Source organism: Pungitius pungitius, chromosome 1 (assembly GCF_949316345.1).
Source record: "Pungitius pungitius chromosome 1, fPunPun2.1, whole genome shotgun sequence".
NCBI classification, from domain to species: domain Eukaryota; kingdom Metazoa; phylum Chordata; class Actinopteri; order Perciformes; family Gasterosteidae; genus Pungitius; species Pungitius pungitius.
In genome coordinates, this window is record NC_084900.1 from 18,426,888 (window position 1) to 18,449,955 (window position 23,068).

Here is a 23,068-nt window from a genome sequence, read left to right on the forward strand (position 1 = left end):
CACAATCAGGGATCAGGGGAGACGATTCGACTGGTGACATGAGGAAGGGCAAGTGACCTGAAACGAGAGGAAGGTTACTACTTTCAAAATAAAACGGAAATGACAAGACCAAAACATGCAGACAAAACCCCAACTTGACCTCACCCTGTGACACTATCCCACTCTGATGTTGGTAATCTTTGGCAAATGAATGGAACAAACTCGAGCCCTTTTTCTGAACTGAATTGTGGACTAAGCTATGGTTACAAGGACCTGTCTGTTGGCTTGACTTGGGTTACTGGTACCTGATCTATCTGATTTGAATAATCTGAGAGGCTCTCTTCTCTCACCCTCACCTCTTACCTCTCCTGTCTACAACTCATACACTTATCTATATAAAACACTTGCTGTTTTTACAACTTGGACTAAGCATTTATGCTATTTCTGAGACCAACACAGTTGATTCAGAAACTGTAAAAGACAACACATAACATACATATTTTGTTGTAACACTAAATTTCCATATATATATATATACATATATATTTATTTAGTGTGAAATTATTGTTACTGTCTGATTACCGACATTCTTCAAAATATATATTTTTGTTTAGCAGAATAAAGAAATTCATACAGGTTTGACACACGGAGAGGGAGGGGTGGAGCCTGCTAAGAGATGATTGGGCCAGCCTAGTGTCAGTATGGAAAAAGAACCAATGGGCCGCTGTCCCTGCTTTATGGGCCGGTCGAAAGCAAAAAAAAATAAAATGTATAGGCCTATTGACCGGCCCCCAAGTTTGCCCAGTATGGCAGATTACAAGTCCAGCCAGGTTCTGAGCTCAGGGGTCAGATGCTGTCCAAATGAAATGCTGAAAGACACATACACCACCCGCCTCATCCGGAAAGCTACCTCGATTGCGAGTGACACCACCCACCCCGCACGTCTGTTCAGCCTCCTACCCTCTGGAAGAAGGTATAGGAGCCTCCGCTGCCGTACCACCAGACTCAGAGGCAGCTTCATACACAAAGCTGTCAGACAGCTAAATTCTCTCCCCTCACTCCCCCCAGCCATATCTGTCACGGGGCTGAAATTCCCCCCACAACCCTGTTAAATCACTCGGGACTCTTGCACTTTTTATCACTGCTGCTATATCTACAGTATTTGTATAAAAATGTCTTATCTGTTGTTGTGCCTGTGCACTTTATATGTTTCACCGTGGGAGTGTGGGAAACGTTTTTTCGATTACTTGTATGTCTGACATGCAGCAATTGACAAATAAAGCTACTTTGACCTCTAAGACTCTTTGGGATGTCAACACAGCACATTTCAAACATGGAAGAAGAGCTTGACCTGCTTGAACTTAACTGAACTCAGATACCAGAGAGACGTTGAAGTAATTGGACCACAGGTTGTTAGACAAATTTGTATGTAATGACTTCTCACATATAAAACTGTCACACCGGTTGCTGGTGCTGGCTGCAGGGAGGACTCAAGCGCAGAGTTTTATAGACCAAGTGCTCTTTATTTAACGCAAAACCGAGACGTGCTCCAACAACGGGTAACATGGACAATGACGCGACAAAGGACAACAGGCACACAGGGCTTAAATACACAAGGGAGGTGCAGGTGATTGGACACAGGTGGAATCAATCATGCAATCACAGGACAAGGCGGGAAGTGAAGTTAACCCAGGACCACAAGAGACATGAAACTTCAAACTAAAACAGGAAGCGAGGCCAAACCGTGACAGAACACCCCCCTTAAGGACCAAATTCCAGACGGTCCTAAAGGAGGGTGGAACCTAGAAAAACAGACAAGGAAGGGAGGGAGGGCGGGGAACCCCCTCCGCCCGGGATGGCGGCCGGACCTCAGGGTCTCGGGGGGCCGGCCGCTACGGCGACCGGGCTTCAGGGTCTCGTGAGGTCTGCCGGGTCGGTGGCCGGGCGTCGTGGCGTGGGGCGCCGAGCGGTGCGGCTCCGGCGTCGTCGTGGCGTGGGGCGCCGAGCGGTGCGGCTCCGGCGTCGGCGTGGCGTGGGGCGCCGAGCGGTGCGGCTCCGGCGTCGTCGTGGCGGGGATCACCGGGCTGAGCCCTGACCCCAATCCCCCTCCAAGGACCGGATTCCAGACGGTCCCCAGAGGGTGGGAAGGGGGGGGTCAAGATTGAACGTCGAGGGGCCGGGACGGGCGGAGACTGAAGTCTGGGGGCCGGGACGGGCGGAGGCGAGACTCTGGGGGCCGGGACTGGGGGGTTCGTGGTCTCCTCCCCCCCCCCCCGGGCTCCCTTTCCTCGGGTTGAGGATGTCTCGTAGCTCGAGGCACATCTCTCTGTAGCCTCTGGGCCCGAGAACAAGGTCCGTCTCGCGCTGCCAAAATGGACTTCCCACGTCCAAATAGTCGGGGCCCCGAACGCTCCAAAACTCCGCTGAGTCCTCCTTTGGTCGCGTCATTCTGTCACACCGGTTGCTGGTGCTGGCTGCAGGGAGGACTCAAGCGCAGAGTTTTATAGACCAAGTGCTCTTTATTTAACGCAAAACTGAGACGTGCTCCAACAACGGGTAACATGGACAATGACGCGACAAAGGACAACAGGCACACAGGGCTTAAATACCAGAGGTGGGAACAAGTCACTGTTATGCAAGTCACAAGCAAGTCTCAAGTCATTGCCCTCGAGTCCCAAGTCAAGTCGAGTCAAAGACGAAGCAAGTCCCAAGTCGAGTCACAAGTCAAAGCCAACAAGTCTCAAGTCGAGTCACAAGTCGTACCATTTTATTTTCGAGTCAATTCAAGTCATTTTATTATAGTGGGGACGGGGAACCCTGGGTGATGGTGCGCTGCCTCACAGACCTAGACTACGAAGGGAAGGGTAATGGTGGATCGACTGTGACTGTGTTATAGTACTGTAACGCTCACCCCAATGCTGCAGCGTAAATAAGGAGGCGATGACTGGCTTGCAACTCCGCTGCATTTATTTATATAAAACAACTCAACTTCGGTCACTGTTGGCCGTCACCACGCCGAACGAACACTTCCGCATACACGGCCCCCCAAAACTCGGGTTGTCTTGCGTAACTACAGCTGGTAACGGAGCATAACGTGAACACATGCAACATCTGCATAACTGATTAACTAATAACTTTAACTCAGCTCATTACACTACTTTAAAACGGACGTTGACATAAAGTTGGCGAGGATTTCCATCGGAGTCTGAATCCGGGTTCAAAAATCCCGATTTTTGTAACCATGAACGAGCTGTCTCGTTGATGCGGTCAAATGGACTGCAGTGAGTGGATGTCGTGCAGGCAGCGCGCGCTCTCTACATACAGGTGGCGCACATTTTTTTGACAGATGCAGATAAACCGAGCGGCGCGGCCGTGTGAAAATGTTTTCCCCCAGTTTTCATGGGAAGTAGCAAGTCTTCTCGAGTCAAAAGGCTCGAGTCCAAGTCAAGTCACGAGTCATCGGTGTTCAAGTCCAAGTCGAGTTGCAAGTCTCAAGTCATCAAATTCATGACTCGAGTCCAAGTCACATGACTCGAGTCCACACCTCTGTTAAATACACAAGGGAGGTGCAGGTGATTGGACACAGGTGGAATCAATCATGCAATCCCAGGACAAGGCGGGAAGTGAAGTTAACCCAGGACCACAAGAGACATGAAACGTCAAACTAAAACAGGAAGCGAGGCCAAACCGTGACAAAAACCTTACTACTTCCTATTTTTGTGTATGTTATTAATACTTGTATTTGTTCATACAGACCAGGGGGGTATTGCACAAAAGTAGGATAAAGAAACCCACAAAAAAAGGAATATGGCAGCTGTAACTAAATCAAGAGAAAAAGCAGACAATCACGGACCGACTGAATGTGGAAGGATTTCAAAATATCTCCTTACTAGGACTCCGTTTTAATTGCTTTAATATGATTGTTTCCAAACTGAGCAGAGGGAATTAAACCTCCTCTAGAAATGTATCCAAAAAAGTAAGTTTTACAACCATATACACAAATCTCTATGCCGTGTCTAATTCTAAATATCTTTCTACAATTAATGTTCATACAGAACAAAAATGACTGGACAACAAAGATCCTGGCAACAAGTCAAGATAAAATATAAAACCATTTTGCAGGCTGGTAAGTGCCTTAACAGAGGATGTTGCATGTGTACGGACTGTGGAAATCCTCTTTGGTGTAACACATTCTTCTGTGGCCAGGGAAGGTAATGAAGATGTGTGCCAAGGACTTCAGGGCCAAAGCACACACTTCGGACGATACGGCAAATAGTGCATTTATTTACAGTTTTGGCATCTCCCACGGCATATAAAACATGCCGCTTGGAGAAAAGCGCAGAGCCACACAGACCATCTGTGGGATGGTGAGAGCAGGCTTCAGACCCAGCAGTCTGCACAAATAACAGATTCCATCTCCACAAAATCTATACCTCTCATGCAGGTCAGGGGCGGTTCTGCATTGAATGGCACCCAGGGCGAGACCCCCTTTGAGCGCCCCCCCCCCCCCCCCCCAAAAAAAGTTCACAAAATTCTGCAGTTATATTTTTTTATTATAACATAAGTGAGAGAAAATTACATTAGAAAAACACACAATCCAGTTATTGTTGCAATTACAACAGGAAACACACATTTTACACATTAGCACAAAATATGTCGTCTAGGCATACTCACACACCACACACACACAAACTCACCTGAAGGCTCATGCTGGGGAGAAGTACAGGCAAAGAGGTCTTCATCTTCAATATCAGATATTTGTAGAGACATACTGTATGTGTAGCTGAGGAGATAGATGGTAGCTCATCCTGAAGGACCATTCCAGCCTGGGGTCAAAACAGGGTTAAATAAACATGCCCTTACGCTAAATGTCTTTCATTACATGCTATATTAATCTAACTTTTATGGAGGAAGCTCCTCGTTTACAGCCCTGAATTCTATGCATGGCACACTTTTAGTTCTGACTGTTTAACTATACTTTGTCACAAAATATAGTTGTAGCAAATAGCAAATGTCTGTCTTTGAAACTACTTAGATTTGAAAATTCCGTTGGTTAATGATAGGGCCGAACGTTAAAGCAAATGATGGAAATAAATAATAACTGAACTTGTAAGTTTTGTTCCAAAGCACATATTATGGTGAAATTACAAACCTTGTGTTTGTTGAGTTAAAAACGAATTATTGTTGTATAAGCATTAAGCAACATAGCAAAAAGGCTAACAGACGAAAGAGTTACCCCACCAATTAATTTTAGCCCTTCATTCATGACACATGTATACCGTAATCATACAGAGAGTGTCAGGTATTGCCCCACCGGAATAGACCCAAACGCAGATCAGTTAATCACCATGTACTTTATTTCTTTTCTTTCGTGAAAAAAGGCACCGGACTAAGAGGTGACTGGGTGGTGACGGCGGTCCCGGATTCCAGATGTGGGGAAAACAAGGTGGCGGGATCCCCGGGGAGGTGCGTAGGCCAAACGGCCCGTTCAGGTGCCTGGGTTGGAAAAGGGAAGACAGGACACTGGTTAGTAAGAACAGCGGCCTCTGACTTTTTGCTGTCGTGGACCAGAGTTGTCGGTCTGACTCACAAAACAAGACTAACAATCCGGCGGGGAAGAGGCTTCGGGGCCGCTCCTAAATACCTCCCCTGATTGGAAGGCAGCACCAGGTGGGTGATTGTAGATGAGACGCAGCTGGGCCCTGCTTTCACCTCCGTGCTGACGTCCGGCCCCCTCGAGTGCTGGTTGGTGCCAACACACCAACGCCTCCTGAGGGTGGCGACCTGACAGAGAGAGAACATAGTTGCATACCTTCATCTTTTGCTTGTTTCTCCTCCTCTTCTTTTCTTTCTATAGTGGGAACCTGATGGCTTTAACCTTTTTCTGTCCATCTCTGTTTTTATTTGCCGCTGACTCAACAAGCAACAGATTTCCCATCCCCCCAACACTGTCAGTCACGACCAGAAGGCAAGACTAAACCAATCAGGGCCGGCGCTAGCCATTTGGGTGCCCTAAGAGACGTTGAAACAACTTTCACCGTTAAACCATTTTGCAACGTCTTTTCAACGTCGGGCCATAGACGTCTATACAACGGATAAATTGCTCGCTAGAAAAATACAAGTTACACAGTCAGTTGTCATGTCAACAGCTCATAACAAGGACAACACAATTTGATTAATTTGTATTTATTCATATCAATATAACACTAAACACTTTTCCCATACAAAACAGAATACAAAAAATATATATATTTTGTTAAAATAAACTATGAAATATTAAGTGCAGCAACAACATGAACCGGTTAGTTTAGAATTTTGTGTTTGTAAACCATTTTTCTAAATCATTGGCACTTCATTTTCAGATTCTGTAACAAGATCTGGCTCTGAGTCACTTGAATCGGGATCGTATACCAGAAATCAGCTCCGTCTCCCCCATCGTCACTCAATGATTCAGAATGCGCAGAACACCCCACAGTTGCAGATGCCTCTAGTCAACATGTTAATTCAATTCAATTCATTTTATTTTGTTCAACCCAAAATGAAAAATAAGCCTGAGGGAGCTTTACAGTCTGTAAACATGCAGCATCCTGTCCCAAAACCATCACATCGGCACACGTAAAACTCCTTTCAACTGGACAAAACCTAAGGGATAATAATATATTATAAATAATATAACAGCAGCAGATGAGAACCCTTATTTATAGTTTTTATTTACTTATTACATTACAAACAATTTATGGCATTTCTGGAGTAACATTTCCAGGTATATTATACAGTACCATACTTTACAATGTTGTTTTAAGCATGTAGTAACTTACAATGTTTTGGCTAGCTTGTATACAGGCCACAACTTGTTGAATTCAGCTGCGATCTGTGTTTAGGCCGCGTTGCTTTAAAAACGTGTATTTTCTACATTAAATGGGAGTGGCAATAATATGATATGGGTACAGCAACAACCTAACGCATTAGCAACACGAAACACACGGAAAACACTCTATGATGTTTACTTTTGGTCCAGTTCATGTTAAACGCTAGAATGCTCCAAGCTAGCGTGCTAACTAGCAAACTATCTGCGCTAACGCTAACTAGCTTACCAAAATAACAGGCTTTCCCGTATCGAGTGGGCAGCACAAGTAAAATAACTGGTTATAGTTCCAGGTGTGCTTCATTCAAACACTCACGTACTTACAGAGTATTGGGGCCGGTAGCCGTGGTTGTATCAGCCCGTTCACGTCGCTCTGGTCCCGGACACACTTACCCTCGCGCTGCACCCGATGGAAGCTCTAGAAGAACTTGCGCATGCGCGTTACAGATGTGATCAGAGTTACGTGTTTTCAACTAATGTTTGAAACGGCCCGCATTATTTTGTCCTTAAAGCATATTGTTACGCCCCACCTCCTCACCCGAGCCGGGGTGGAAGCGTAACAGACACATACTCTGTATTTCCATATTCATGACGTTTTAAGAAAATCACGTCTTTGCGTAGAATTTCGCCGTCCAGTTCATTCATTATTATGATAATCTTAATGATATTATCGTTTCTCTTTCAACCCTACGTTACAACATGACACGTAATCGAGAAATGTACCCCTTTCTAGCACGTTGAGGTTTCTCGCACTTTTTCGCCGGATGAAAAGACGTTGAAATGAGGTCTTAGACGTTCAGACCTCATTTCAACCCGATTTCAACCATATTTCAACCTTGAAATAACGTCTTGTGTTCACTGGGAAAGCTTGGGTTTGTAAACAGGGAGACACTGTTGCACAACCGTGACTGCACCGCGAATGCGAGAGGACCCAGAGCAGCGAAAATGTACCTCCAGCAACAAAGAGTACGAGGTAAAGATGTCAAACCCCCTGCCAGGATGGGGCGCCGTTTGTAAAATGTTGCATGTTCTAAAATCGTGCGCAGTTTTCGTACATTTAGCGTTATCATATGAATAAAAAAAGCAGGACAATATTCACATGTCACTTTTTCAAACATTTAGAGACAAAATCATGTAAATACATGCAACAACTTTTCCAAGTACAATGTTTGGCAGTAACACAAAGTTGTTAAATAATAATAATTGTAAGGATATATTTTTCCTTCTACATTCAGTCCCGCGATTGTCTGCTTTTTCTCTTTTAGTTACAGCTGCCATATTCCTTTTTTTTGCGAATGATATGCTTCACCTCCTCATTTATTTGATCAGTTGCTGATCGGCGGGTGAGAAATATGCTGCGCGCGGCGTCTTCTCCATTTCCGCATCAGTAAATCTGTGATCGATATCGTGATCTAGGCCGTTTCTCAATACCTAAGACGGCGAGAACGGACTCGCGTTCCCGCGAGAATAGACTCGGGAGACAGACTCGGGAGTCCTGACTCGCAGGTTCGGGAGAACGGAGAACGGTCATTTCCGCAGTTGGAACAGCAGCTGACTTGATGACGTCACCACGTCAGCTGGTCTTGCTAATACGTTTTTATTTTAGTTTTTGACTTAAACATTTTACTATTCAGTCAGAAAATTACATTACGTTACTTAAAAAAAGTAGTATTTATAAACTTCGACATAAAGTTGTGTTTATTTTCCTCTGTCGTTGTTGCCTGTTTCTGAGGTGAAATGCATTCTGGGATATATGTCTCTCACAAGAACAGACGAGCCTGCTTCGATGCATGCCCGGTAAAATGGGCGGGGCGAGCCACATCCGGGTATTATGACCGTTCTCGGCCAGATGCGGACTTGAGAATTGGAACAGTACTCGGGCTGCGACTGATGACGTTTCACGAGTCCACGAGAACAAAAGTCCACACAAGAACGCATATTGAGAAACGGCCCTACTTTAGAAAGCCGTGGACGTGCACTTATCCCAGATACGTGCTCCTGGATCGACTTAGCGCCTCCTTCTCAGCGCGACTCCAACGTGCAACCGATTATTAAGCCGCGATGAGCAGGTCACACTAAGTCAAGCGGAGCTTTATCACTTAGCCCGGGTTTCTTTATTCTGCTTTTGTGCAATACCCCCCAGGTTGTGGCGAACTTTTAATAAAAATATGTTCTTTTATGTATTTCTTCATACGCGGCAGTGATGTAGTGCTCACTTATACACACGTTGCTCTAAAAAACAATATCTAGGTGGAAGACATAAGACTGTAACATTACAAGTGTTAAATAAGAGTGTTAAACTAACACAACAACACAACAGTGTGCATGCATGTGCGCCTCCGTGTGTGTGTGTGTGTGTGTGTGTGTGTATAAAAACATTAGAAGGGTTAAAAACACACTGAGGATGACGTGTAGAAACAAGCAAACATCCAATCAGAGGAGACGATACAGACATTTTGGAAACAGACTTTTTTATTGAACCCGACTTATTAAAACATACAAAATATTCCTGCATTCAACAAATAAAGAAACTAAACAGGACGTTCTCACTTCCAATGCAATCAAACCAAATACTGAATTTAAATAAGGTCTTCATGTTTTCCTCATAATCATTCAATAATCATTGTATTATGTGTACACGTTTGTATACACACGCCGTTTGCTTCTGCAGGACTGTGAGCTTCTTTTTGTTGTTCCACAATATTAGCTCTCAGCTTTTGTTTGTGCTCAAATTGAAAGTGAAAAAAAAACAGAACTTCAGAAAAGAAATCTCTTGGCCCCGGACAGAGAATGAGAGAACACTATAATAAATTAAAATAAAAACACAACCTGCATTGAGGAAAAAGTAAACACAACATGTCAAGGTTTGGCTTCTGATTATTTAACATCATTATCCTTCCTTCCCAGAAATGTGGACTAAAAAGAAATGTGCATGAACTCTTTATAAAGCATTTGAATTGTATAGAGAAATCATTTAATAAATGATTAAATCATTTATTCATTTAATCATCAATGTACATTTTTCAGTGCCTCAACTCTTGCTGTTGAGTTCCTCCCTCGCTCCCTGAACACGTTTGGTTAGATATCCATGAGATGTTCCATAGCAGCTGATTAAAATACTACACTGGAGGTTATATAAAGGTAAGCGCCAGCAGTTGTGTGTTTTTCTGCTGTTGATTCTGATTCTGAACCAAACATCTAGTGCTAGTGGTGTATTTAGCATGTTTGAATCCACGAGTTGGAGAGTCATCCGTTTGTGACGAAGGCCTTTCTGAGGGTGTCCTCAGACTCAGATGACCAAAAGCCCCAAAGGTGTATCATTAAACTAGCACATGAGCCTTTGGAAGACAAGGTGGCCGAGGACGTACAGGCACAGAGACAGGAACTTGTAAGTGGCAGCACTGAAGGCTTTGTGTCCGATGTCCCTCAGCAGGACCTCCACTGGGTAATGGTCACTAACCTCCAGTGCCTGAGGGAAAGCATTGGTTTGTTGGGGACATTTTCCAATGGTTTGTAAAAGAAAAGTTACATCACCTGTTCCTCTGTGAGTCGGTATTGCAGCTGGAAATTAAACGGTTTTGCTGAAGAGGGCACAATCGCCCGGGCAAATCTTTCTCCATGCACCACGATCCTGTGGTATCACCCAGACAGGAATCATGTTAAGGGATGCTTCATCAAGCAGGATCCTATCATTGACAAGCCCTCTTCGTCCTGGCATCTACGACTGAGGACAGCATGGACGCCACAGGGACGAGCGGTATTGTCCTACACATGGCTCACCTGTCGTAGGTGCAGGACGTGGTTGATCGCACAGTGGTGTCGGCCTTCTCTGGAATCAGCCAGTAGAGCTCCCTCTGTGTGAGCAGGCGCACGTTCTTCCTGTTCTTCTTAGCCAGGTAGCCGCAGTCAGCGTTGAAGTCCCCGAGCAGCATCACATTCTGCTCACACACAAAGACGCACAGCCCTGATCGCGAGGCTTCAAAATCTCAGTGGTGTTATGGAAAAGAGAAGGTGTCTCATGAGCTTCCACCTCAGTTTGCCACATGGCCTTCACGTGTTCCAACACATCGTAGAGTGCGTCCAGCTCCTTGGTGGTGTTGGTCGGAGTGGTGTGCTGAGGTATGAGGACAAACTCCCGTATGTCTGAGAACATGGAGAGGGAGTGGTGGGGGGGAGTTTCTGTGACTGTACATCACAATGCTTCTCATTATCACAGAGGAGGCCCGTCTGAACTCACCTGTGCTGGGGGCTTTGAAGCGGACCACAAAGGGCTCTCTGGCGAAAGCGTCAACATCTCCTGGCAGATCGTCTGGGTACTGATACTGACCGCTGAGAGTCACTGTGTCGGTCCTGTTCACATGGTTCACATTAAGCATCCCTGCCTCTACTCAACATGTCAACGTTTGACTGAGTTGGACCCACCTGTAAACAAACACATACTGCTCCTGGTACGAGGCGGTCCGGCCCAGTCTCTCACTGGACACTGACGCGTAGTCGTGTTCAGGGTCATAGCTGAATGAGGCAAAAAAAGGTGATGAGTGTGTGTGTGTGTGTGTGTGTGTGTGTGTGTGTGTGTGTGTGTGTTCTAAGGCACCTGTTCAGGCGGCTCAGGAGCTCTGGTACAGCTTTCCCTTGACTGTCTCTCACTTCCTGAAGCAAACACACGTCACAGCGAGCGATGATCTAGAACAAGGATCACAGCAATGGGGGGGGGGGGGGGGGGGTTGTTTGTGTCACACAGGACTGAATGTGGCATTATGGGTATGAGGAAACTGTCACTGCGTGTGGAATCCATGGCCGTCAGCCTCCTCACCATAAATTAACTTGACTTTTACATTTTAAATCCATTTTAAGAATCCAATAGAAATATGTTTTCCTCTTTAGTAGCACTATTGTGTTAATAGAATATTGCCAACAATTATTATTATTCTACAAATTTCAACCAAAAAATACTCTTACCCGAACAAGAGTGTGCATGACATTGGTCTTCTTGGACTTGGAGTCCCCAAAGTGATGGAGGTTGAAGGCACAGATTCTAAAATCTGTGTCGCCTTGAACATCACACACGCTCACGAGGAAGGTGAGGAGGAGGAGGAGGAAAGAGGCCCTCATGGCACAGAGCTGCAGACAGTACGTGTGTGTGTGTGTGAACAATGTGGATACGTCACAATGAATAAAAAACAACAAACAAGCAACATGTTTTACATAGATACACAGATAGCTGCTCCTATCTCCTATATACATGACTGTGACTCATCATAACAACCAAAGGTCAAAGGGTGGCAGAGGCTCTTGTTCTGCTCACTGTGAGTTATTCAGGGTCAGGGGGAAGCACCAGCGATAATGGTAAACATGGGGGGGGGGGCAAAGTGTTCCACTGTGGACTTCACAGTACTACACAGTAATACACAGTATTACATGGTACTACACAGTGTTACACAGTACTACACAGTGTTACACAGTACTAAACAGTACTACACAGTACTACACTGTATTACACAGTATACATAGCACAAAAGAGGAACATGAGTTAGTTAGTAGTAGCCTGTGTGTCTGTCTCTCTCTCTCTCTGCGTCACACACCCAAACACACAGGAATCTTTCAAACACAGACATCTCAGGTTACAGTTCACATTCCCAGAAAAGATGTGTCGCTCTTCTGAAGACCAAATGCCAACAAACAGCCACTTACCAGCTTCTTTGCTTCTCTCTTGCAGCCTTCTCTGGTAAAAAGGGGGACGCTGTACTTCCTGTGGGAGGGATTTATGTGCCTGCAGAGCAGGAAGAGCTTTTCCTTCGTTAATATGTCAAGAGATCATTTTTAAATTTTAAACCCGGGGCTGGACTCCGTTAGTAGGCTTTATACACGGGTCAGTGGAGTTTAGGTATCAGTGTTTATGAAACTACACCAGACAGTCACCAGTAAAGCTACTGGGACTTTGGGAGGCGGAGCCTCGCTAAACACAGCCTCTTACTCAGAGGTTTCCTCTTATTGCAGGAAGCACGAAATCAGACAAGATGCGTGGTCACATGATCAGTATGTAACTGGTTTCATAACGGTGGAGCGCTGATAATAATAAGTGCTTTCACATGTGACAAACATCACATGGTGGTTGTTGCTGGAGAGCGTCTGTCACTGGGCCCCAGGTCCTTATTCAGAATTTCTATCTGAATTTTCACAGTTCTTAACGAAAACGAATAACGACAGCCTTGGTACTTAATTTCTCTCATTGTTTGATTCAATTGGTTTCTTTCAGAGTGTAAACAAACCAACTCATTGTTTTAACCACACCCTCGACTTACGGTCCTTGTGTATGGTATTGTGATTTGAACATTTAACAATCTTTCCACAGAACCCTCTCCTGTCGGACCATTGTTTGATAACCTTTGAATTTCTACTACCGGTCTCTCGTTCTCCTGCCAAGGGTTTCTACAGTCGATGTTAATCGGATACCGCTGTAGCCTCATTTAAATCTTGTCGATGCTGCCACAGGCTCTTTGAGAATGGCGCTGGACGGTATTGCTCCCCTCAAAAGAAGAATGGCAACAAGAAGGAAGTTCGCTCCTTGGTATAACAATCCCAGAACTTAAAGCAAACTGCGGAAACTTGAACGGTTATGGTGTTCCACCAAATCAGAAGGATCTAGGCTATTTTGGCAAGACAGCGTTAAAACATATAAGAAGGCTCTCCGTAACGCAAGAGCATCTTCTTACTCATTAATCGAGAAAAATAAAAACACCAGGTTTCTTTTCAGCACTGTAGCCAGAATGACAGAGTCACAGCGCTGTCGAGCCGTGTATTCCCCCAACCAGAGCCGACCCGTCCTCAGATGTAGGAACCTTGGATGCAGCAGTGGGCCCTGATACCTACTTGGAAGACTTCTCTTCAATGTTGATGAACTGACTTCTACAATTTCTAAGTAACTCTTCTACCTGCCTCTTGGATCCGATTCAGAATAAACTGCTTAAAGAAGTTTTTCTGTTAATTAGCACTTTACTGGATATAATGAATCTGTCTTTGTTGACAGAACATGTACCGCAGTCCTTCAAGGTAGCTGTAATTAAACCTCTTCTCCAGAAGTGTTGGCTAACCACAGACCGATCTCTAATCTTCCCTTCCTCGCAAAGAACCTTGAGAATTCTGTCGCAAATCATTTATCAATTATGTGACTTTCTATAAAACAATATGGGCGTTCAGGGGACGGAGGAGGTCCGCAGGAGAAGTGTTTTGTAACTCTAATGTTGACAGTTTAGAGTAAAAGGGCTGATAGGACACAATGACTGAAGTACTTCCCATGCATTGTTGAGCCATTTCATTTTTTATGCCTCAGTAATGGATAAACGTGACTAAATATTCCTCCAAAGTGCCTTGAGTTAAGCCACCAAGAGCGTAGAACCCCAAATAGAACCTGTACTGTGGTACTTTTGGAGGGGACTGTGTCTACATGACTTCATGGCCCCTCAGGTCTGTGGGGGTCTTTGCCAGGTGCTTTGAGTGACATTGCCTTATGAAATGGTTTCTATAAGGAGCATGGATACAGTTTGGATGAGTGAGTCCGTGCAACAATTGTATCATATATACACAGGGTTCTAGGAAACTAGCTTAAGGGGGGACTACGCTTCTCTGGAAGGACAATGGACCTATCAGACGCAAGATGTGCATGGGATGTACATCAGGCTTAGATGGCTCATGGATTGGTACTTTAAAAGGTACAGGTCTCTGCTCTCTTCACTCCAAAAGGTTTCACCCACAGGGGGAAGTGATTGATGTTATGCGATTGCTGGGCGCTGCTGAGACAGGAATACAATCCACACAATTCAACAGTACAAATATTTCTTACACACAGCATGTTCATGTCATTCCAGTGTTCATTGTACTTTGCATCGAACACTTTCTCTTCATGGCCTTGTCCAACCTGATACTTAATTTAGATCCCTCTTAAGTTTTAGATTTTATTTACATGTCCTACTTTTTATAGAGCATTGTTTCCAATTGGGTAAAAAGATAAATTTAAAATTGAGAATACAAATTGTACAAAGGAGTTCACTCCCTGGGGGTACTGAACCCATCACAAAGCGGGGGTCGATGGTTTCATGGGTGAAAAATAATTTTGTTCACGTAGGACACATGTTATACCAGCCATTGGAAAAACCTCAAATACAGACCCGAGTAAGACTTTAATGACTAGCTAAGCTATTATCTAAAACAACATCTAGCTCCCTTTCCAGGATTATTATTTGGCAGCCCTGTTGAGGAAACCTGGAGCGAGATGAAATGGTTCATATGCATCTGCCCGCTGAGTGCATTTAGAAACCCAGTAAAATGAAAGCCATCAGTTTTGGAATCCAATCCACTTTTATTGGTAGTCTGGGTCACAGGAAAGCTGCAGGCGCACTATTTGGCGTGCAGGGCCTTCCAGCGGGTCAGGGGGCCTCTGCTGGGGATGTACTTCACCCCACAGCCATCTGAGATCAGACGCTTCTCAGCCATCATTTCGTCAAATTCGGTGGCATTAAACTTTGTGAAGCCGTATTTCTTGGAAATATGGATCTAAAAGAAAAAGGATAAAAGTCAGATCAGATCAACAATGACTCACCACAGGCTTATGAAAGGCCCTTTACATGGCCACTACGGTGCATCTGTCTCAGCGGTCCCTTAAAGCACTCAGCACCTCCCAGCTGAGGACATACACAACCACCGAATTACTGTCTGCAGCCATTGCACACCAGAACCGCACAGCAGCAGGACCAGTCGGCTTAATAAGCTGCAGAGCTGAGCCCTGACTCCTCTGGGGAGGCAAGCAGCTCAGCTTCTCAACACAAGTCACAGAACTCTGAGGTTTCAGTGCAGTTTACCTTCTGGCGTCCGGGGAACTTGAACTTTGCTCTGCGCAGAGCCTCCACCACATGCTCCTTGTTCTGGGCCTTGGTGCGTACAGACATGATCACCTGGCCAATGTTGACACGGGCCACAGTGCCAAGGGGTTTACCAAAAGCACCACGCATTCCAGTCTGGAGCCTGAGGACCAGAGGGAATAAAGAAATGTGACAACTTCTAGGGACTGTCTCCTTAATATAGCTTCACCTTCTGGTGTGAGCCAGTAAAAAGTTTCCTTGGTTAGTAACTTTCAGTAACCAAAGCCACCACTCACCTATCAGCTCCAGCACAGGACAACATTTTGTTGATGCGGATCACGTGGAAGGGATGGAGACGCATGCGGATGTGGAAGCCATCCTTACCGCAGGTCTTCACCATGTACTTGTTGGCACAGATGCGAGCAGCCTCCAGAGCTATTGGGGAGGGGGAGGGACCATTAAGACTTTTCTAAAAGGATGATCATATTCTGTATGGACATCAGCATGTTTTAAATCGTATTCTTGGCAATTTCCTCTGCTTATTTAAAAGTGATTATTTTCCATCAGCCACAACTAGGCAGTTTTTCCAAACCAATCCCACAAGCTTCCTGCTAATGAAATAGTCTTTAGCTTCATGCAGGCAAAAATGCCTGATAATTTGAACACAAACATTGTAAATCTATAATTTACAGACTACTGACAGACAAAAAGGTACTTTTGCATTCATGGAAACACGTTTTATATAAAGAAATCTGTATACACAAAACATTAAAGCCCAAACTAACATCCTGCAGAAGGAAATATTAGATTTGTTTTTCACAGAGTTGAATTTCTGTTTACTCACCAGGGGAACGGGAGGACTGAGCTTTATTCATGAGGTTAAACACCTTTTGACACTTTAAATGATTATGTAGCTGCTATGACTGACAGGGATCAAACCCGACTGACTACTTCTCTCTTGGGAAAGGTGGACTGTCTATGGCTGCAACTAAATGATGCGTTCAATGATAAATTACCACTTTTGAAAGTGTAATATGGCAATGACCATATTAGTAGAGTTTAAGTTGCATCTACAACCTGCATAGGATACCACGTGATGTCATTCAAAATAGGCATGTAGAATATAAACACCTCAATGACTGCTTTTCTGTCCCATTTACTTGAAGGGTTTCTCATGGGGCATCGACTCCTCACCTTCAGAAGACAGCTGCTCGTACTCATCAGACACCATGTGGCCACACAGTGGGAACTCATCTACCTTTGCCTTCTTCCTGCCCAAGTCGAAGATCCTGATTTTAGGATCTAAACACAACGAAACAAGGCATGAAATGATGCAATCAACAAATTGTATGAAATACATTTCATCCGAGCTATCTCAGTGCGGCTCACCACATGTAAGTGGGAAGCAGTGGATTCTCAACTATTACCCAGGTATGGACAATGATTACATTTTGTCTCAGCGGTCCCTTAAAGCACTCAGCACTTCCCAGCTGAGAACATACACAACCACTGAGTTACTGTCTGCAGCCATTGCACACCAGAAACACACTGGAGCACAACTGGTCGGCTTAATAAGCTGCAGTATTTCAAATTACAGATTTCAGGAGGAAAATCTAATCAACCTTCAAACCAAGGCAGGTCCAATTTCAAACAAAATGTCGGACTGACAAATTCAGTAACTATTACTAAAACAAGCTTTTTCATTGACGTCATATTTGCACAACAGTACAGAAAGGGCTTACCAGGCACACCCCTGCAGAAGCGGGACTTTGGGTACGGCTTGTTCTTGCAGTAACGGTAGCTGTGGAGACAATGTTACATGCATTATTAAACTTTACTGGCATCTTTGTTTAAATGTTGAAATGAGCCTGCCCTAGAACCCGATAATACAGTATTCGCCTATCCAGTAAATACCTAAAAAAGCACACTGCGAGATTCAGACATTACTCAACATTAGCTAGGGCCGATTTAACACAACTACTAGTTAGGGTTCTAATGTTGTCCAGGAGCGCTAATACAAAGAAAGATACACTGGACACTTGCAGAGACATTTATGTAAAGAACAATTGACATTGGGCACTGAGTAAGGAAATACACATTGACAATGTATCATCGTGTTTCAGATGGTAAAGAACGTTAACAGCCGGCAGTTATCCAACCGATGGTGAACATTTAAAGTGCATAAAGTTTGAAAAACGTACTAGTGGATGTGTTTGCACGTTAAATCCTAAAGAACCGCGATCATTAAAGACTAGTTTAAAGCGGAAAGGGATTATTTACAGGTTCATCATTAACGTCAACATTTAATATTTTATATCGCAATTCTACAAGCGTACTGGAAAATAAACCCCAAACTATGTATTGAACTGCTTTGTGATGTTAAGATCAGATAGGTACATTTAAGTGGCTATGTGAGCCATGTGTGCTAACGCTAGCCAATGGCTACTTACATTAGCTCAAGTATTTCATTAAGCTACGTTTAGCTTCTTAACCGAAGATTCAACTTGGCATAACAGCAAAACAGACAGCGTAGAAAATGCACTCGCACTTAATTCCCACAACGGCCTGGTGTTTGGTGGAGCCGCGTGTCGCATGTTAGCACGGTGCACATGGCGCTAGCCGGAGCGGCTGCCATTTTACTCGCGTCGGACGAAACCGGCTGGGTTCTAAAACAATGGAGGGCAGAACTTACCAGCGGGCTGGTCGGCGGCCCATGGTTACGATCTGTTTGCGGACGAAACCAGGGAATATTTGGTTAAATGGAGGACGGTATTTATGAAGGAGAAGTTGAAATTCGGCTTTAGACGGGAGAGCAGAAAAAAACGCAGTCACCACGTACTCACCTAATGGAGGAAAGGAAGTAGACGCGACTTCCGTTTCTTTATAAGGACAAGCGCGGACTGTGGTAAAAGGGTTATATTTATTCACGTATCAGTTTCTATTCCAGCAGGGACTCGGTGATATAAAAGCATTTTTAACACTCCTATTAAAAAAATATAGTTGCAAAATGTAATCAATACAAATTTAATGTTTTCAGCTGCATGCTGGGAAGTGTATTTTTATCTGACCACAACGGCCGTGGTTGCCGTCTCGCCCCATTAACCGGAAACTTGAGCTTTGCAGTCCAAAATCCGGCTCCCGATGACATCAGGACTGCAGAGAGCCTCTACATCTTCCGTCGAAAACTCAAGACACACCTTTTTAGACTCTACCTTGACTAAAACACTAACAAACCGTAGCACTAACAAATGGTAGCACTTAAATTGTACTTATAATGGCACTTTTCTATAACATGTTTTGAAACTTGTACTTTCTTGTTACTTGTTCTTCTGAGTTTGTATCTCTATGTGGAAATGCACTTATTGTACGTCGCTTTGGATAAAAGCGTAAGCTAAATGACATGTAATGTAATGTAATGATCTTACCTACCTGCTGTGTCCCCTTAAGGTCAAAACATTAAAACCAATTAAATAGGCTGGTGTGAACACTCACACTTTTCAGCTTCTCAAAGACAGTATAAAACATGGAACTTGGTTCATTTATCAAATAAAATGTTCAGGTGCTTTGAGGGACCTGAAGCCCTCTATAAAATGGCCTTAAGATGTCACTATTGCACCATATATAGTTACAGTCCCTACCTTTTTGTGGCCTACTTTCTTATTTCTAAAAAAACGAACAATTAGCTCATGTCTATTTTATCTGTAATGCCGAACAAACGTTGCTCTCTCCTTGGAATGTGAGGAGTTGTGACCTTGTTCAGGCGTGCTCTCACACATAACTCAGCATGGCGACTTTGTGAAACATCACGAGGCCCCGTGAGGAGTATGAGGCTTGTGAACGTCTGTCTCATTAGTCTCAATGTCATGCTGGGCTTGAAATACGATGCTGTTCTCACTAACCTTCACATCTGGAAATGGACCTCTGGGATTAAATGCATTTAATCTACATGTCTACAAACGAATACATGATAGCTTTGTGTAAACAGTCTTTTCATCCCAGCTGTGATTAGGAAGTGGCACTACAGTGGCACTCCTTAGTGAGTGACAGAAGGGATATCTCAGTCGGGATAAGCCTCAGAACAGTGACTGTGTGAAGGTCATCTATCAGCTGTGCTCCTCCTCCTCGTCTCCCTCAGTCCTTCCCATCTGAGCGGATCTCCTCCAGACTTCTCTGTGTCTGAGCTAAACCTCACGAGGGGCCAGGATGACAGTGTGACAATGGAAAGAGAGCAAGGACCAAAAATGGTCCTGCAGCATGTGCCTGTTTCTGGTAACCAATGATGTGCACACACACACACACACACACACACACACACACACACACACACACACACACACACACAGACTTCAGGGCACATACGGACATTAACATTACACATTGCAACAGAAATAGCTTGCTTGTTTTTCCAACAAGAGCTAAAATCAGTATTTAGATCCAGGACTGCCCTGGAAAGGACTGAGCTTCCTTCACTATCACACAAACAAGGTAGTGATACATCATGGGTTTGGACATCTTAGAAAATTAACTTATCTGCATTTTTCCTAACGTGAATTGAGAGCATCAGTGTTGCTGTAAGCTAAATACCAAGCAAATCAGGGCGATGTTAGCATAGCACAGATTTGGAACTGAACATTGTAAACGCAGAAAGTATTCAAGTATATAACCGTGTAAGTAATAATGTGCACATTTCTTCAGTAAATAATATACATAAGTACAAATAATAATAATAAAGTGCAAATTTTAAAGTGCAAATAACCATACATAAGTACAAACATTCTGCTATCCGATAGAACTATATTACATATTATAACATTTTTTACTCTTGGCTTTTCGAAGCCATTTCAAAGCTGTCTGCCACATTTGAGATTTGAGGCATAATCGAACAAACCACTGGGAGGTGGGGGGAGGGGGGGCCGCACAGGAGGTTCCCCTTTTTCTCCACTAATTTGGTCTAGGCCTATTACTTGTGTATTGCTTTTGCATATTAAGATGCTTTAGACATATTTTATTTATTATTTATACTAGTAGCCTACTGTGATGATTTTTCACGTCCCAGATTTTTTGATGCCCCCCCAGGCACTTGGTGCCCTACGCGCAGTGCGTGATGTGCGTGTGCGGAGCACCCGCTGCCTAGCACAACATCTTTAAATGGCTCAACACAGAAACACGTAGGTTTTTTGTGAGTGTAAAGGCTTTTGTTGTCAACGTTTTCAATGATCTAGTATCATCTCCAGCAGCTTTGATCCAGCTGTTGAGAACCAGCACACTAATGAGCAAAAAAAAAGGTACAAAACAATGGGCCTAAGAACCGCTCAAACGTGAGTGATTCAGGAGAACTTCCCATTCACAGCTGTTCTTTGTAGTCATGTGACAGTCTGCTGTTACCCAAAGTCTTTCACTCATGGGTTGTCAACGGGTCTTCTAAGCAGGCTGACACAAACAAGCATTCGCACTCACATCCATGGACCATTTACAGGAAATCAAACCCCAGGGCAAGTCTTTTGACTGTGGGAGGCAGCCGGAGAAGCCGGAGCGGACCCACGGGGACAACATGCAGACTCCACACAGAAAGGCTGTGTTTTGGGGGCGTTGATTATGATAATATGCTCAATGGGTATTCCCATATGGTCATTTTCACAGTCGGTTGTGGCTCGCTGGTACGAGCCAACAGAACCACTTAAGTTCAGAATACCAAAAAGGTTCCTGCATGAGGTCAGATGATTTGTTGTTTAACAGGAGTTTTGTGTTAGATGATGTCTTGGCAGGCCTTTGAAAGTGCAGAAAATGTGATGTGAATGAATTTTTCACCAAAACTTTTCTTTTGAAAGATCACTAAACAACCATGATGGTTTAAACCAGTGGTCCCTACTAAGGCCCGCGAGGGGCATTATGATTTTTTTTTCAGTCTGGCCACGCAAATCCTAGACTAGCCCCTGTGAAAAAGAACGGAATAATAGAGAAAAGGTTGATTCAGAATGCAGGGTATTTAACCTGCAGTGGTCAAACGATTATTTCTTTGTTCAATGCTCTCGTCGGTCAAAAGGCGGTGGCGGTTATTATTTATTTCATTTTTTTCTGTAAAGATCCCAGAGAAGATTATTTGGTTATTATTTATATCTGGCCCTCACAGGAACTAGTTTGGGGACCCCTGGTTTAAACAATAACTTCAGTTTGGTTTAACCTCAATGTAGAAATAGAACAAATCACCAACGCTGAGTGGCTCATACCGCCACAACCGCACCCTGTGACAAATACACACTGACCAGTGTGACTGGTGGGGGTGTGGTGCTTCACACCCCGTGTGTTACTCTGCAAAAGCAAGTGGGTTTGAGAGGTGTGTGTTATCTCCCTGAGTGTGTGTTTGATGAAGTTACAGGGAGATGACCTCCTTTTATCCACTAAGCAAAGGGCAGAGGATACAACAATAGCCTGTGTATTTATTATATAAATTGGAAGGAGTATGGACACATTTCATGTGTTTGTTGTAACATTTCTGTACGCGTTTGTCTCCACATACAGAAATGAAAGCAATATTATTATTTTCACCCCCAGCAAAGTCTTCACTGTTTGGAATTGAATAGAAACTGGCCAGGTTTTTGTATCTGTTGAATGAAAGGATGGATGGGTTGGTGAGTGGGTGAGTGGGGGGATGAATAGAAGGATGGATGGGTTGGTGAGGGGGTGAGTGAGGGGGATGAATGAAAGGATGGATGGGTTGGTGAGTGGGGGGATGAATGGAAGGATGGATTGGTGAGGGGGTGAGTGGGGGATGAATGAAAGGATGGATGGGTTGGTGAGTGGGGGGATGAATGAAAGGATGGATGGGTTGGTGAGTGGGGGGTGAATAGAAGGATGGATTGGTTAGTGAGTGGGGTGATGAATGGAAGGATGGATGGGTTAGTGAGTGGGGGGATGAATGGAAGGATGGATGGGTTAGTGAGTGCGGGGTGAATGGAAGGATGGATGGGTTGGTGAGTGGGTGAGTGGGGTGATAAATGAAAGGATGGATGGGTGAGTGGGTGAGTGGGGAGATGAATGAAATGATGGATGGGTTGGTGAGTGGTGGGATGAATGGAAGAATGGCTGGGTTGGTGAGTGGAGGGATGAATGAAAGGATGGATGGGTTGGTGAGTGGGTGGCTGGAGGGAGGAATGGGAGGATGAATGGATGGAGGGAAGGGGGCAGGGATGGATGGACAGATGGATGTGTGGATGAATGGCTGGGTAGGTGGGCCACTGTCTTTTTTAATTGAACAGTTTGTTATTGGCTGAAAAAAGCAAATATGTAAAAGGACAGATACCAGATCTAGACCACGGCTCTACATTTGTCTATTCGAACAATTACAAATCTGTTTTTACTGACTTCGGTC

At 44.3% G+C, this 23,068-nt stretch overlaps 2 protein-coding genes, 1 long non-coding RNA gene and 2 other non-coding genes across 6 annotated transcripts; all 5 read right to left on the minus strand.

The window, feature by feature from the left end:
• Positions 1-5,351: 5,351 nt before the first annotated feature.
• On the minus strand, positions 5,352-8,885 carry LOC119222637 (uncharacterized). The gene is made up of 3 exons (XR_005120813.2): positions 7,169-8,885; positions 5,570-5,763; positions 5,352-5,475 (listed from the first exon to the last, which is right to left on the minus strand). It is a non-coding gene; the product is annotated as an uncharacterized LOC119222637 (long non-coding RNA).
• Positions 8,886-9,302: 417 nt separating this feature from the next.
• dnase1l1 (deoxyribonuclease I-like 1) lies at positions 9,303-15,024 on the minus strand. Of its 2 annotated transcripts, XM_037479399.2 has the most exons (9): positions 12,536-15,024; positions 11,804-11,965; positions 11,439-11,527; positions 11,267-11,356; positions 11,082-11,194; positions 10,875-10,987; positions 10,625-10,782; positions 10,379-10,475; positions 9,303-10,313 (listed from the first exon to the last, which is right to left on the minus strand). In XM_037479399.2, exons 2-9 carry the CDS (start codon positions 11,954-11,956, stop codon positions 10,170-10,172), a joined length of 957 nt encoding a protein of 318 aa, XP_037335296.2. In that variant the 5' UTR covers positions 11,957-11,965; positions 12,536-15,024; the 3' UTR covers positions 9,303-10,169. The 2 variants fall into 2 exon arrangements, with proteins under 2 accessions (XP_037335296.2, XP_037335295.2); XM_037479398.2 differs by lacking the exon at positions 12,536-15,024 and having other exon boundaries at positions 11,804-12,513.
• Positions 15,025-15,176: 152 nt separating this feature from the next.
• rpl10 (ribosomal protein L10) lies at positions 15,177-18,550 on the minus strand. Its single transcript, XM_037479416.2, has 6 exons — positions 18,392-18,550; positions 17,442-17,500; positions 16,894-17,001; positions 15,996-16,134; positions 15,700-15,862; positions 15,177-15,394 (listed from the first exon to the last, which is right to left on the minus strand). Exons 1-6 carry the CDS (start codon positions 18,412-18,414, stop codon positions 15,239-15,241), a joined length of 648 nt encoding a protein of 215 aa, XP_037335313.1. The 5' UTR covers positions 18,415-18,550; the 3' UTR covers positions 15,177-15,238.
• Positions 15,482-15,614, minus strand: LOC119223875 (small nucleolar RNA SNORA70). Its single transcript, XR_005115943.2, has one exon. It is a non-coding gene; the product is annotated as a small nucleolar RNA SNORA70 (small nucleolar RNA).
• On the minus strand, positions 17,149-17,281 carry LOC119223876 (small nucleolar RNA SNORA70). Its single transcript, XR_005121030.1, has one exon. It is a non-coding gene; the product is annotated as a small nucleolar RNA SNORA70 (small nucleolar RNA).
• Positions 18,551-23,068: the final 4,518 nt, after the last annotated feature.

What these genes read in the sequence shown, in the direction of transcription:
- dnase1l1 (XM_037479398.2), bottom strand. Translation starts at nt 12,088, where the DNA reads ATGTATATAGGAGATAGGAGCAGCTATCTGTGTATCTATGTAAAACAT. An exon ending in CTTCAAAGCCCCCAGCACAG is followed by an intron (nt 10,988 to 11,081) that starts GTGAGTTCAGAC and finishes CCATGTTCTCAG; the next exon opens with ACATACGGGAGTTTGTCCTC. An exon ending in AGGCCATGTGGCAAACTGAG is followed by an intron (nt 10,783 to 10,874) that starts GTGGAAGCTCAT and finishes GTGTGTGAGCAG; the next exon opens with AATGTGATGCTGCTCGGGGA.
- rpl10 (XM_037479416.2), bottom strand. Translation starts at nt 18,414, where the DNA reads ATGGGCCGCCGACCAGCCCGCTG. An exon ending in CTTCTGCAGGGGTGTGCCTG is followed by an intron (nt 17,002 to 17,441) that starts GTAAGCCCTTTC and finishes CGTTGTGTTTAG; the next exon opens with ATCCTAAAATCAGGATCTTC. An exon ending in AGTTCCCCGGACGCCAGAAG is followed by an intron (nt 15,395 to 15,699) that starts GTAAACTGCACT and finishes TTTTTCTTTTAG; the next exon opens with ATCCATATTTCCAAGAAATA.